Here is a 15340-nt window from a genome sequence, read left to right on the forward strand (position 1 = left end):
TACACCCTAACAGTGATCCGAACACAAAATTTCAGGTTTTCAACTATACCGTTTCACCCAAAATTAAAATAGTACAAAATTTAGTACACATAAGTATGTATTTTCAGAACTATCTTATTTCCCGATTTCAGGATTTTAGCTTTATCGCCCAAATCTGCCTTAAGTACCATAAAGTACACATTAGTACGAATATCCAAATTGGGCTACATAGCCCAATCCTACACCCCAACAACGGTCTTAACTCCAAATTTGAAGACTCCAGCTCTATCGGTTCTCCCAAATCCACATTTAGTACCATTTAGTACACATTAATAAATTTTTCCAAACTCCCTACATATCCAAATCCTACACCTTAACAGTGACCCAACCTCCAAATTCCAGCTCCAAATTTAGTACGCATTTCCGAAATTTCCTGCATTGCTCTATCGGTTCGCCCAAATCCAAATGGTACCAAATTTAGTATTCATTAGTATATATTTCTAAAACTACCTGAATATCTTGGTCCTACATTCAACAATGATCCTGAATCCAACTTTCAGGATTCTAGATCTATTGGTTCACCCAAAATTCAAATTGTACCAAATTTATCTGTTCACATACTACGAAATTGTAACAAATTTAGTACATTTTAGTGCTATTCGAATACTTGTAGTTCAAATATCCAAAAATTTCAGAGTTCTAGCTGCACCAGTTCTCCAAATACAAATGGTACCACTTTTAGAACTTTTCGTGCCGTACTAGTATGAATTTCCAAAACCCCAGCCTTATGTGACAACTATGGATCAAGAGTGACCCTCACCCCAAATTTCAAGATTCTAGCTTAAACCTGTCATTCAATCACTTTACTCTTTTATTAGTATAGATAAAAAACATTTTTAATCTGAATTAAATTTTATTTTCGTTATTTAAAAATCTTTACAATCATTGTCATCAATTCAAATCATCCAATCTCAAAGAATTTTCTACCATCTTTACTTCTTTTTCAAGAAGGTGGAGTAGACAGCAGGGGCAGCAGCATAAGTGGTATAGGCTGGAGCAGCACTGTAAACCGAAGAAGTATAGGCAGGGATGGCACTATATACCGAATGGGTATAGGCTGGGGCAGCGGCGGCATATGTTGTATAGGCAGCTGGAGCGGCAGCATAGGTGGCAACAGCTGGTACAGCAGCAGCACTGTAAGTTGTGGTAATGGGAGCAACAACACCGGCGGAAGCGGCAGCCACGAACAAAGCCAAGCACAAGAGGAACTTTATTTTTTAGGGATAATAGAAGAAAAAACAAAAACAAGAAAAAATAGAACAAAAGTCAATTAAAATGTTGTTCAACGTTCGGCAATTAATGAAAAATAAAATCAACACAACGACAACAAGAACTTACTTTCATTTTGTTGTAGTTAGAAGACTGTTCTTTGCAATGGAGCTTAATGAACTGATATCGATTACAAGTTCGACAAGAGCTTTATATACTCTAAAAAATATTCTAAGCTGAAGTGGCGGCAGCAGCATTAGGGAAAGAATTTTGGTCACAACAATGATCAAGACCTTAGGCAGTATACCTATTTCTAACTTACGTGCATACATATGGGTGAAGAGTGTCAGCAGCTCATGTCTGGGCAATTCGTTTCGCTCTTGTTATGTCGTTCTTACTGTCAACAACACCATTTGCTATGGTTTTAGAGTTTTTTTTTTAATTTTTTACAATCTGAAAAAAGGAACGAAATAGAAAACAAACAACAAGATGAAATGACAAAATTCATTCAAAATAAAGTTTTTTGCCTCTTCAGCAGCAAGCGACAAAATTGATGTTATTGTTGTTGGTTATTAACCTGTCATTAAACTTCTTTTCGCAATTGAACTGATTGATTTTTGTCTGGAATACATTGCTATGTCATGAGAAATTATAACGAGTTTAGCAGATTAATTACACTAGACAACGCGATTTAGGTGTGAAGGAATTTATATAGATCTTTTACATGTAGTGAAATCTGTCAATATGCGATATATTGATTTATGTTAGACCTCTATAAACTGGTAACCGAATAGATTACGGGTTGACATTTTATTTTATGATTGATTTTTTTCTTTCGAACACTATTTATCACTGAATTTGGTATTTTGTCAATTTGCTCATCAGAAATATTGGGCAATTTGGCTTTACAAAAGTCTTATGTTGATAACTTGTATTTATGTCGCAGTTGATGCCGAATATAATAGTTCTTCGAAAAAATTTTTGAAAACATTAAAAAATTCTATTCTTCAAATTAAAAAATATAAAACCTATAAATTTAAAAATATAAATATAAAAATAATAAAAAATGAAATCGGACATTCTTGACTCAATTCAATATGCAATATGCGGAAGAAAAGAAATATGAGAATAAAATCTTCCTCAATCTACACTCAATTGAATTCGCTGTGAAAAAATTCATACAAATCGAACAAACATAGCTCTGTCGTGCACAATTTTAATCTGAACCGATTTCAACACAACACTCTGGACTCAATTCAAAATTGAATGGGAAATTTCGGACAAATAATAGGATTTTAGGGCACCAATTACCTAAAATCGGACATGAATATGTATGGGAACTATATTTATATTAGTCTTGTGTCGTTCGTGAACGACCTAGTTCAATTGAACTAGTCAGTCCACTGAACGAGTGAACGACATAGTTCAGTTTTTATTATTGTCGTTCACTGAACTATTTTGTTTACCAAACTTAGTCGGTCTCTGAACGACGTTGCTCATTGAACGACTTTGCTCAATGAACGCCGTCGGTCACTGAACGACCTAAACGACGTCAAATAAGAACAATTTTTTACGTATGGCTGGTCAGTAAAAAAATATGAAGCGACATTTAAAAGCAAATCACCCCCATAGACAAAAGTCGAGCTGGAAACCCTGGATTAACCACCCATTAACAAAGTGGAGAATTCGAATGATTTTGAAAGGTAATCCTTCTTTACGGTTGGTTGAACTTAATTGAAACGATATATGCAACTGAACGATGTGAACGACCTAGTTCACTTTAAAAAAAATGATCTAGTTCGTTCGATCACTGAACTAAACGAGATTGCCCAAGACTAATCTATATCTTAACCGCGCACATCATTACACACAGTACATAAGTGACATGTGCCAAATTTCTTCCAATTCGAATCATAAATGCGGCCTGTTCTGTTTTTGAAATTTAACATGGACAGGCAGATAGATATACAGACGGGCGGACATGCATTCATCGACTCAGAAAAGGGATTTTATGCACATTCTCAAAAGGACAGATGCGGCCATCTCGTGTCCTTTTGCCTGTTACAAACATATACACAAAGACATAATACCATGTACCACCAAAACTTAAAAATAGAAATTGCAAAAAAAAAAAAAAATCCACACCTCTAGGTAGACCTTGACTGTAATTTTGCCTAATAAGACCCCTATTGTGTTTGGTAATGATCGGTTAATATTTATGGTATGAAATGGATCAAAAACATTACTTTTCGTTCTAGAACCCACAATTATGACCCGAACCTAATAAAATTGAATATATTATATAGCTCATGGTTCATTCGACGGCGATATTCACCATCGACGCAGGATGTTGAACAGGTCACACGACAAACTGTCACCTTGTCTGAATCCTCGTTCGGCACTAAAGGGCTCCGAGAGGTTCTTTTCCTAGTTTAATTGCTGACATTGTACCAGTTGTACCAGTAATGCCAAAAAGACATGGCTTTAAACTGAACGGATAGGGCTGTCTTGGGTTTTTTCCAGGATCTGGCGCAGAGTGAAAAAACTGGTCAATGGTGGATTTGCCATGTCTGAAGCCGCATTGGTATGGTCCAATAACGATCACACAGCACGCTGGATAGCACTTTATATGCGATAGGAAGGATACTCCTGAAGGATATAGATCCCAGGTATATACTAGAGGAATGGTTGACCTTTAAATTGATACCAATAATATTGTAGTATGTATTGTTATTCATAAATATTTGAGGGAATCTACGTATCTGACAGTGTTTAGTATTTCCATTACCACACAAGGGGGCGTAAATATCGCATTGATCTCCATGAAATTTTACATGCAGTTCCGGTTATTGTGAACGACGACAGCTATAATTTAAGAAGGGCATGAAACAGACCAAAAATGTATTTTTGTCTGTTTTTCTAGTCGCTGTAGAGGCCACAGTTATAAGCCGAACATCACAACACATGTTGGGCAACTAATTGGAAGGCCTGATGTGACCAACCAAGACCTTTTGGTTGTAAAATTACAAAATGTTCATGCTAAGCCGTAAATGTTCACTTCGGGAAAACAATATTCGGAAAATATGCTGGGATAAGAAAGAAGGGCTGTTGACCTCTGATCGACCAAAAGGGGGCAAATATCTCGAAATATTGAACAGGCTCGGAATATAAATCCGCAGAAAGTTAGAGTTCCGTTGTAGTTGTGTAGGGTTTCATATGGTCGACCCCGGTTTACATTTAGATATTTTGCTTTAAATTAATTTACATAATTTTGTCCTATTGTACGAAGCAACTCTATATCTGACCAAAATGTATAGGTTGCAGAAAGACCTGTTTAATTTCATGCTAATGGTCCTTCAAAAATGCGACGTCTGTCGAATGAGGATTCCATCTGTTAAATATACCCAAAGTGGTGAAGGGTATTATATAGTCGGCTCCGTCCGACTTTACTACTTTCCTTACTGGTTTTATATTGTATGTTTTAGTCGGATTTGCCGTCGACGTGGCAGCTATTTGAGATTACAGATTTCTATGAAAAAAAACTCCTTCTCACCAAATTTACAATATCGATTTTTGCTTTTTATTATGGCTCCGCTTAATTTTTTAAATATTTCAGTTCCCAGCCTAGTTTTCCAAGCTGTAATGGTCTCATACTACTCTAACCACTAAAGGTTCCCACCCATGTTAAAATATTAAAATTTCAGTTTCGAATCTATCTAACTCCCAAAAAATGGTCCAAATTGAACCAAACGACATTTATTTGAAAGATAATTATGGTAATCTATAATTCATTAAATTTTCCTCTATTTATTTATGTTTCATTTCTTAAAACGCTTTTCATTATAGCCCATGCATTTTCAATTGGATTTATAAAGACACTTCCCTTAAAATTGGATTTATAAAGGTCTGCAGAGAGACCACATGTCTATATAAAGACCAATTGGATACCGATTAAAAGTGTATTGCAGAGACCTCTGCAGAGATCTGTAGTCTGCTTAGAAACAGGTGTGTAAAAAGAGCATTTATAAAGCACTGTTCCACTAACTACTTAACTTAAACTAATTTCAAATAAACGAGGGATGGGACAAATTTCTTGGTTATTCAGAGAGTGATTCGAATTGAACTACGTACAAAAATCGGTGTTCGCTCAGAAAAAATTGTATGGGGAACTAAGTAATTACTTCATAATTAAGGGTCGAACAACGAATGAGAGAGCGAACAACGCTCGTCTGTACATGGCATTATTGTTTATACTATCATTTGTTTATTTAATAAATCGTCAGGTCATTTTAAATATTTATTATAAAAATGAAATTAGAAACCAAAGAATAAAGTCAACAATTTCCGAAGTTATGCTTATGTTATTTATATTTTTTTAATAACTTAACAATGTCTGTATCGAATAAATATTTGTTTGCCAAATTATTTTGATAATTGGTATAATTGATCTCACTCGTTTGTCAAGGCCATTAGGAGTTGAAACGCCCACATTTAACAATTATTCTTAATGTCATGCTGCAATTGTTTTCGCATGTGTCTAAGTTGAGGCATTATAAAAACTTAAATAAATAATAAAATATGACATATTTAGAGCATGACATGCTTCTAAATCAATCACAATATTTAATATTCTTAAGATTAGGCCAGATTGATGTCTACTGCTACCGTGTCAATCAATTTTTGGTTTGAAGTTAATTTTATAACAGGTTTTTTTTCAATTATTTGTACCAAAAACGATTAGAGTGACACAAGTGAAGTATCGAAACTGCAAAATTTTCAGAACAAATTAATTGGTTTGATTCTTTTATATTTTTGATATTTGAGAAATGTGGTTAATTTTCAGAAAATCGGGCGATGCTGCTATTCAAAATTTTTTTTAATCCAAAACGTTGGGTATTTGGTGTACAGTTTGTATGAAATCGGTCAAAACTATATAATAGACCGAAAAATAGATAGGAACTACATTGAAACTACATCCAAAAACTGATTCTTTAGCAACAATTCTGTACAAGGTTTAAGTGAAGAAATTCATCGCCAACCGGCCAACCGTTGTGTATTAGGTGCGTCATTTACATCAAACTCGACAAAAAAATGTATGGGGTTATATCATAATTTAAAGCGATTTCATCAAAAATTAGCACACATTGTTTTAGACTTAGTTCAGTACGCTGCAGAGTGGTCGAAATCACTAATTTAGCGGCGCTAAAATTATAACTTCTAAACTTATTGAGATATTTTGCTGAAATTGTGCAAGAAATCGGTTTATATCAGTCGTAAGTCGTGTGCCGCATATGGACTAGATCAGATTATATTTTGCTAACGTTCCCATATAACCTCCGATTTTTGCTATTTTGAAGATTTTTGAGACGTTTTTGAACCGAATTGGCTTTAGTTAGATATTTTGCTTCTCATGGAGTACGAAATTTCCCTACTAGGTAGCCCTCAGCCCTCAAATCTCGGTATTATGAGAATTTAGGACACGTTTTTCGATCGAATTGTCTATATTTGTCTATATGTTGGGGTCTATTTGGGTACCAAACATTCCATCTAAAAACGTTGAGGATTTTGGGCATGATTATAACCAGAGTGGCTTTCTGGTCTTTTCTTCAGCTATTCTAATCAATGTTGCCACTCGTTTATACTCGTTGGAAAATAATCTTCTTAAGAATAAAAAAGTGCATATTTAAAAGTCACGACAAATCCTCTATAATCTTGGCATTAAAAGCGCACATACATATACATCATAATAATGCAACTTAGAATAATGTCACAAAAATTCTATTATAAATAGCCAATGCAAATTGTTCATTGCCATCAGTTCAATACGCTTCATTGCAAAGAACACATCAACAACAAAATGAAAGTAAGTCATTGTTAATCGTATCAGGACTTGGCGCTAATAAATTAACTTTCATTTATCCTTCTAGTTCCTAATCTGCTTCGCTCTCTTCATTGCTGCCGCTTCAGCAGCTGTTGTAGCCCCACTCACCACTACTTATAGTGCTGCTGGAGCTCTACCAGCTGTTGCAACCTATGCTGCTGCGCCTGCATATACCACTTATTCAGCCGGGGTTCCTGCATATGCCTCGTCTGTATACTCAGGTGTTCCAGCTTATACCTCATACTCAGCCGTACCAGCTGCATACTCATCTCCCGTGGTATATTCCAGCACTTTGTTGAAGAAGTAATGGGAAGATTTGTTGGATGGTTGATATGGATTTTTTAATTTTTTGAAATTGGAATAAATTGTAAATCGGGTGGAAATGTTATAAGGTTAAATATATGTAAATAAAAAATCAGCAACTAAAAAAATCAGCTAAATGTGTTTATCTTAATAGTTTATAAAGAGTAAAGTCGAGCATGACTACTTACTAATATAAGAAACAAATATATATACACTGGTGGCCAAAACTAAAACAACTAAAATTGCAAGTTAAATAAATGCTGCATAATTTTTTCAAAAAAAGTTATCGTGTTGGGTTTTCAGTTTTAAATCTGCAAAATTCATTATGAAATAAATGACCAGTGAGCGTAGCAGTATAGTCGGACGGGGCCGACCATACGATACCCTACCAAACTACCACGGAACTCAAATTTTCTGCGGATGTTTATTCCGAGCCTGGGCAATATTTCGTGATATTTGCACCCTCTTGCCCGATTAGAGGTAAACAGCATCTCTTCCTCACACTGACATATTTTCCGAATATTACGAGTATTCAGTACAGCTTGTCCAGGTTCCCTTCACCGTGGGTTTTGTTGTGATGTTCGACTTTCATTTGTGGTCTATAGATCGACTCGAAAATAACACACAAATTTAAGTTTTCGGTCCTTTCGGATCATCATCGAAAATTATAGGCGTTGTCCTTGACCATACCTGGAACCTCATGGAACATTTCAAAGCTATCAGCGCTATAGTTCCTCTCTCCAGAGTGATAATGGGTTACTAAATAATATACGAATACGGAGATACCTGTAAATATTTAGGTGTAACTCCCACATCCGAGCACATACAAAAATATAATTGGTCTTTATTTAAAGGTCAACCACTCTTCTTGGATATAATATCAACTTCTAGGGTCTATGTCCTTCAGTAGTAAATATATATGCTGTAGAATACAAATGTTGTAATTTTTCACACAAAAGTCAGGGTCCATTTGACCCGCTAAATAATGATCGATCTTTATCAAAACAGGCATGCTTATTCTTTGGCCCGATTTCCTTCTCCATGCAAAATTTCACGATGTTCGGCCATTATTGCGGGCTCTGGAGCGACCAGAAAAAACCGAAAAAAATTAGTATTTGGTCCATTTCATCCCCTAAATATTAAAATAAATATAATAGGGGTCTTAATTGGCCAGGACCCATCCTACATGCAAAATTTCGTGAAGATTGGTCCATAACTGTGGCCTGTATCGTGTTTACAAATTATAATGGACAGACGGAACGGACACACATGTCTAGATCGACTCAGCTAGTCGAGATATGACGATCGGTATACTTAAAGGTGGGTCTGCGGACAATTTTTCGCGGCGTTACAAACTTTTGGGGCTGCACAAAGCTATAATACCCTGACAACATAGTTGTGTAGGGTATAATAATTTATTGATAAGGGAATTGCCTCGATTTTTGCTTGGACAAAACTAAAGCAACTTTGCAATTCAAACATATAAGGTCTAAAATTTCAGTTATTTTTACCGTTATAATTACTATGTTTTGGTTTCTACGCCTATTTCGATTTTTATAGATCATTTTTAAATGGTTAACTATGTCAGGTTTGCAATTATGACTTACTGCCAAAATGGCTAGAAACAAATGCAATACTCCGATAAAAGAGCTAAAGAGTTTGTGAAAATAATTTATCATAGAAAATGATTTCAGAGAAATATTCCGAGAATAAATCAGTAATTTGTCGAATTATAAGTCGGTTTTATGCAACTATATCAGTAGTGACAGATCTGCACGGAGGAAGGCTGCCAAAAACATCAGTGTGTACTGATCAACAAATTGTCATAGCAGTAAAAATACCAATTTAAGAGTTCAACGGAATTTGTGAGACGGTTATCGTTGGATATAACCTCAAGAGCAGAGCATGGACGAGCTATGGTAGGAGGCTTACATGCCCTGAAACTATCAAGAAAGTTATTTTATTTTTTAAAAGAATCGGAAAGCCAGATTGCATTTCGCAAAAACTCATAAAATTGGAATTCGACTCAGTGGAGAAATATTATGCTCTCGGATAAATTGAAGTTAAATATTTGAAATTACCGTGGGAAAGTCCAAAATTAAAAGGCTCATGCCACAGTACTGCAAGGGTACTGGGAGCATAGATGAGAGTCAATAATGGTATTGGGTTGTTTTTCATTTTATGAACTTCGATATATTTACGAGATTAATGAAGTAATAGATTGGATTGTCTATACAAATGTGTTGGAAAAGCAATGGTTCCCTTTGCTGAAAAAATATACCGCTAGTTCGGTTTTCTCAGCAAATATCGAAACATGTTAAAGGTTGTTTGCGGGAATCAAAAATCAGCGTTTTATAATGGCCAGCACAACCATCGGATCATCACCATATGGAAAAATCTTTGTAGTATCATAGATAGCAAAATGAAGAGAGTTTCACAAACTATCCCCTAAGGTTTATGATGAACGTATACGCAAGGGTCAAATTAAGAATTTTATTGATTCAATGCCTCGTAAGTGTGCAGCCATAGTGAGAAAAAATCGATATGCTGGCGATTACTGGAAAAGTTTGCTTATTTATAAGAAAAAAAATCAAAAAGTATAAAATACTTTTTTATTCCAACGCCACACAACGATTGCATAGAGAAAATTATAATTAACCGACATTCCAAAGGGCCTAAGGTTGCTAAATACGCAGAGAAATATCTGGAAAATAAATGTAAACAATTCGAAGAATTTTGCGTAAGCTAGTCTTCATGGTAGAGTTACGCTAAAGCCATTCATAAATCAAAAAAAAAAAAAAAACAAGTGAAAAAACGGTAAGTTCGGCCGGGCCGAACTTTGGATACCCTCCACCATAGATACACTGACAGGTACTAGAAATGAAAATATAGGGAACATACCAAAAAGTGGATTATGTAAACCATAATACAAATTTCAGAAAATTTTAATGGATAAATATACCCTCAGCCTTTGGCTAATGAGGGTGTAAACATATTAACACGGTGAAATATTGGTTCTAGACCCCATCCGTTTCAGAAAATTTAGATTTCATCCAAACTTTGCCCATCTTATTATTTCTTCCAAACCTCGTTCAAATTCTAAGATGGGGAAATCGGTTGACTCCTTCTGGAACCTCCACACAGGGACTAGATCTAAATGCGGCTATAGTTCATTATCGAACCTTACGTTCTAATTTTTAATCTCGCTATCCTCCGCAGGTGAACTTTTTTAATATAGAAAAGGGGACTACCCCAAAATGGGGGCGAATATTAATAATTTTTGGTAGGGAGATTTGTTACCATATACGACTACAAAATACCTAATTGCAGCGAATTCGGTTGATAAACGCGCTCAAGAACCCCAAAATACCGAAAATTGGGGGTACCCTTATATGGGGGCTATCCGAAAATATGGACCTATATTCATAATTTTTTGTGGAGATATTTTGTACCTATTAAGAACGCAAAATACTAAATTACAGCTAATTCGGCGGAAAAATTCGAGCAAAACCCCCAAAATACTGCGAATTAGGAGGTACCGTTATATGGGGGCTACCAGAAAAAGTAGACCTATATTTATAATTTTTTGTGGTGATATTACGTGCCCAATAAGAACCCAATGTAGCAAATTTCAGCGAATTCGGTTGAAAAACGCGCTCAAGAACCCCAAAATACCGAAAATTTGGGGGTACCCTTATATGGGAGCTATGCCTAAACGTGGACCGATAAAGCCCATCTTCGAACTTGACCTGCCTGCAGACAAAAGACGACTCTATGCAAAATTTTGGCGATCTATCTCCATTCGTTTAGACGCTAGAGTGATTACAACAGACAGACGGACATGGCTATATCGTCATAGAATTTTACGGGTCGGAAATGATTATTTCGATGAGCTACAAACGGAAAAACAAAATTAATATACCCTCCATACTATGGTGGAGGGTATAAAAAAGGAAAATCCGATTGGAGTTTGTTCAGGGACACGAAACAAGGATTTAGTATTTTGGAAATCTGTTATTTAAATTGTTTGTGAAGAACATGTAAAATATGGCGCAGGGGCAAAAAAAAACCTGCACCACAAATCCGAACGTAAAGCACGGAGGAGGCTCTATATTGGTATGGGACTGTATGAGTGCTCCCAGAGGAAATCTCGTTTTTATACCCTTCACCACACTGTGGTACAGGGTATTATGGCTTTGTGCATATGTTTGTACGAGATAGACAAATGACTCCTTTTGAGAATATGCATAGAATCACTTTCAAAGTCGAATTATGCATGTCCGGCCGTCTGTCTGTCCATGTTAAATTGTAAACAAAGTACAGGTCGCATTTATGATTCGAATAGGATAAAATTTGGCACAGCTATTTTTTTTTTTTTTGGCCTAAGGACGAACCCTATTGAAATTGAGAAAAATCGGTTCAGATTTAGATATATCTCCCATATATATTTTCATCCGTTTTAAGGTAAATGGTGCACCAAAGTCCCTATATATCTTCCGATGCACGAAATTTGGTACAGCGTACTGAATTCATCCTAGACTGATGTGTGCAAAGTTTCGCAAAAATTTGTTCAGATTTAGATGTAGCTCCGATTTAAGATAAATGGTGCACCAAAGTCCCTGTATATCTTTCGATTTGCACGAAAATTTGCATAGGGTACTGAATTAACAGTAGAATGATGTGTGTTAAGTTTCGTGAAAATCGGTATCAAATTGAGACTAGAATAACGTTAATGCGTTTGTTGAAATTGGTGCAGACTTTACTACTTTCCTTACTGGTTTTTGTATGTTTGCCTACAAAATGTGAAATTTACTTACATACTGAAAAAACTTTTTGGTGCATGTAATCAAAGAATCAATGTTGTAATTATTATCTACAAATTTTACCTGTTCAATTATTCCCAATTCCAATTAAATACGAATTTTCCAATTTTAATCAAAATAACTTAAATTATGTATGAATGAATATCGACAAGTAATCTTTGAAATCTATAGAATCTAATTACAAATGCGACTTTGCGGTTGGTTTCAGTTTGCTTTAGCCTTACTTCATGCGGTTTACCTATTTTCACATGAATTGTGGTAATAAAATTAACATTTCCTTAGCCTTAGATGTGAAAATTCTTGCGGTTTGTGACAAAGTTTTCATTGTTTGTTTGATTGGGTGTGTGTATGGGTATGTTTGTGAGTGCAAATTGTTTCGCGTAATTTTCCCGCAGCTGCCTTTGCCATTCACCGTAATCTGATAACGACCACGACATATCGATGTCGCCGCTGCCGTTACCTTTCTAACCGCCGCTGAAAGGCTTGACTACGGGCTAAAAACAGAGTAATTAAAAATTTTAATAATTAATTTCGAAAGAAACCCAATACTAATTGATATTGAATTCCAACCAGTTAGTCCCTGACTAAGTGGTGAATTTTATAAAATATTAATTATGTTGTTTTCGTTTTCTTGGTTGAGAATATTTGATTTGAGTTTAAGTTAAACTTATACAAAAAGTTTTGTGGAAGATTTTAGAGGTGATTGTGTCCAACAAAAAAGAATGACTAACAAAATTTGGCTGGGAATGAAATTGCAATACATATTTACTAGAATTATTCAACATTTTTAAATTCAATCCACTCGCTCTGTTTCAAATTAAGAAAATGCTAAAATTCCAGATTAAATCAGAAAATACGTTTTAATTCAGATAAATTTTCGTTGTTTTCACTTGGATTTCAAAGGGTCTCCTTTGTACAGTAAAATCCCGATAATTCGTAAACCCGTTAATTCGTAAACCCCGCTTATTCGTAACAAAATGCCGGTCCCTTGGAAAAACCGCGATAATTCGTAAAAATCCCATACATTTTGGTCCCCTCGATAATACGTAAAATTTTTCAAACGAAATGCTTAAATACCTCTTATAATTCGTAATTTGTCTTCGTACCTCGATAATTCGTAAACTTAAAATTGTTAGTTTATCTCTTTCTCTTCATTCGTGCATTTCAAAGTAGCTCATTCTTTGTAGGAAAATCCAGTTTCTTGTGCTCATCGTACGACATTAACAGTAAACCACTGACTAGTGATTCTCTGCTCTGAAGTGGAAATACATTTGTTTTTGTGTGTTCCTTTCTCTAACTTTTATTATTTTAATGTTGACTGATAGGGCTATTCACATTTTTCTGCAGCTCAGTGAATTTAATTCACTTGTCGCATGGTTTTTGGCAAAACAGTCAATCGAATATGCGAATTGGAGGAGTGCTTATGAGAGGAAAGGCTAAAACGTTTGCCGCTAGGCTTACACAATTCCAAAGTCAGCTCGATCGCTTTAAGAAAAGGCACAACATAACTTTCGGGAAAACAATGTGTTTGAAGGGTGATACGTGCCATGGTAAATTAAGAATTAAGTTTTTTTTTGGTCACAATAACTTGATTTAAGGATTTTTGTTTAAAAAAAAAAAAAAAAATATTCGTACCTAAATATGTATGTATACTCACGATTGATTAAAAACCTCGTTAATTTGTATTTTTCTTTATTCCCCCTGCTAATTCGAAACCCCGCTAATTCGAAAACCTCGTTAAATCGCATAAAACCGTCGTTCCCTTGACATTACGAATTATCGGGATTTTACTGTATTAGAAATCACGAAAAGACAAAATACACTTCTCAGGAACAACGATTCGAGAAATAGCCAAGTTATTTCAGAAAAAGTTCGATTCCGCAGTACTACAGCCTGATATTATGAAATATGTATGTAACTGGGTCCAGCTAATCGTCCTCGTCATTGTTTATATTTTGTTTGCCTCATGTTCATTACCTATTAAAGGGTTTTAACAGAACCGTTCCATTGCCTTGGTTTAATGTTCGTAAACAGTCGTACCCCAACAGTGGTAAACACCATGTAAATAACTGACGATGGCAAAGAATAACTGAATATAGTTGAGAAAACAAAAACCCACCACTTGTGTGTCAATTGTGAGCATGGTGATGCATGCTGTTCAATAACTGTTAACTGTTGTGATAGGCGTGAGGGGTAACCAGGTATCATAACTGTTATTTGTAGCAAGCCCCATTCCAACTGTTTCCGTGGTGTAGTGGTTATCACATCCGCCTAACACGCGGAAGGCCCCCGGTTCAATCCCGGGCGGAAACATCACTAGGCGAATTGTTAATTTTGTTTTACATCTATATTTTCTAATATTTCTCATGAAATGTTAACAATAAAATAATTATAAATAAATATCAATTATATTCAAAAAGAAAAAAACAAGGTTACTAAAAATAGAAATCAATTAAATGATTGTTTTTATTAAAACATAGCTGCTCTTGCATTGGAAATGATGCCCGCGGTTTTAATCTCGTTTTCTGCATTCTCTTTTTCAGTTACAGTATTTTTTGAGGATTAACAAAAATATTCAAAAAAATCAAAAGGATGGATTTTTGTAAACTTACAACGCCTCCCAGGTGGAATCGAACCACTTCGACGCTAATCGACTACAGGTTTGAAGCCTGCACCCCGGACCACCGAAGTTCAGTGAGGCGACCGTACGTTGGTTTAATATGCATTTATACTTAGAACTTAACAAAAAAGCATATGAGAATTATGTGGATTAATTCTAATTGAACACTGTAGTGTGCTTTTAGGCGCAGATTAAAATATGTTATTTTACATTGTACAATTGAATCGAGTGAGGGTTAATTTGTAGCAACAAATTGTCAAGGTATTTGATATTTACATATAAATATTATTTGTTCAAGTCTTTACGACAAGGCATTTATAAATTAAATCAATAACATTGGCCGAAAGAGAATTCAAAAAATGCAAAGATTATAAATTTGTGTTTCTATGTAATTAGTACGTACATAATACCGTGTTGGATATGTGTATGCAGCCTAAGACCAGTGGGAATCAATCGGTAATCCTC

General features: G+C 35.2%; 1 protein-coding gene and 2 non-coding genes across 3 annotated transcripts; 1 reads left to right on the forward strand and 2 right to left on the reverse strand.

Annotated features, from left to right (window-relative positions):
• Positions 1–971: 971 nt before the first annotated feature.
• On the reverse strand, positions 972–1470 carry LOC133331731 (larval/pupal cuticle protein H1C-like). The gene is made up of 2 exons (XM_061540111.1): positions 1378–1470; positions 972–1247 (listed from the first exon to the last, which is right to left on the reverse strand). Exons 1-2 carry the CDS (start codon positions 1381–1383, stop codon positions 972–974), a joined length of 282 nt encoding a protein of 93 aa, XP_061396095.1. The 5' UTR covers positions 1384–1470.
• Positions 1471–14495: 13025 nt separating this feature from the next.
• Trnav-aac (transfer RNA valine (anticodon AAC)) lies at positions 14496–14568 on the forward strand. The gene has a single exon. It is a non-coding gene; the product is annotated as a tRNA-Val (tRNA).
• Positions 14569–14869: 301 nt separating this feature from the next.
• Trnastop-uca (transfer RNA opal suppressor (anticodon UCA)) lies at positions 14870–14956 on the reverse strand. Its single transcript has one exon. It is a non-coding gene; the product is annotated as a tRNA-Sec (tRNA).
• Between the last annotated feature and the right edge of the window lie 384 nt (positions 14957–15340).

Source organism: Musca vetustissima, unplaced genomic scaffold (genome assembly GCF_032173495.1).
Source record: "Musca vetustissima isolate MV318-11 ecotype Yass unplaced genomic scaffold, APGP_CSIRO_Mvet_v1 utg59013, whole genome shotgun sequence".
Taxonomy (NCBI): Eukaryota; Metazoa; Arthropoda; class Insecta; order Diptera; family Muscidae; genus Musca; species Musca vetustissima.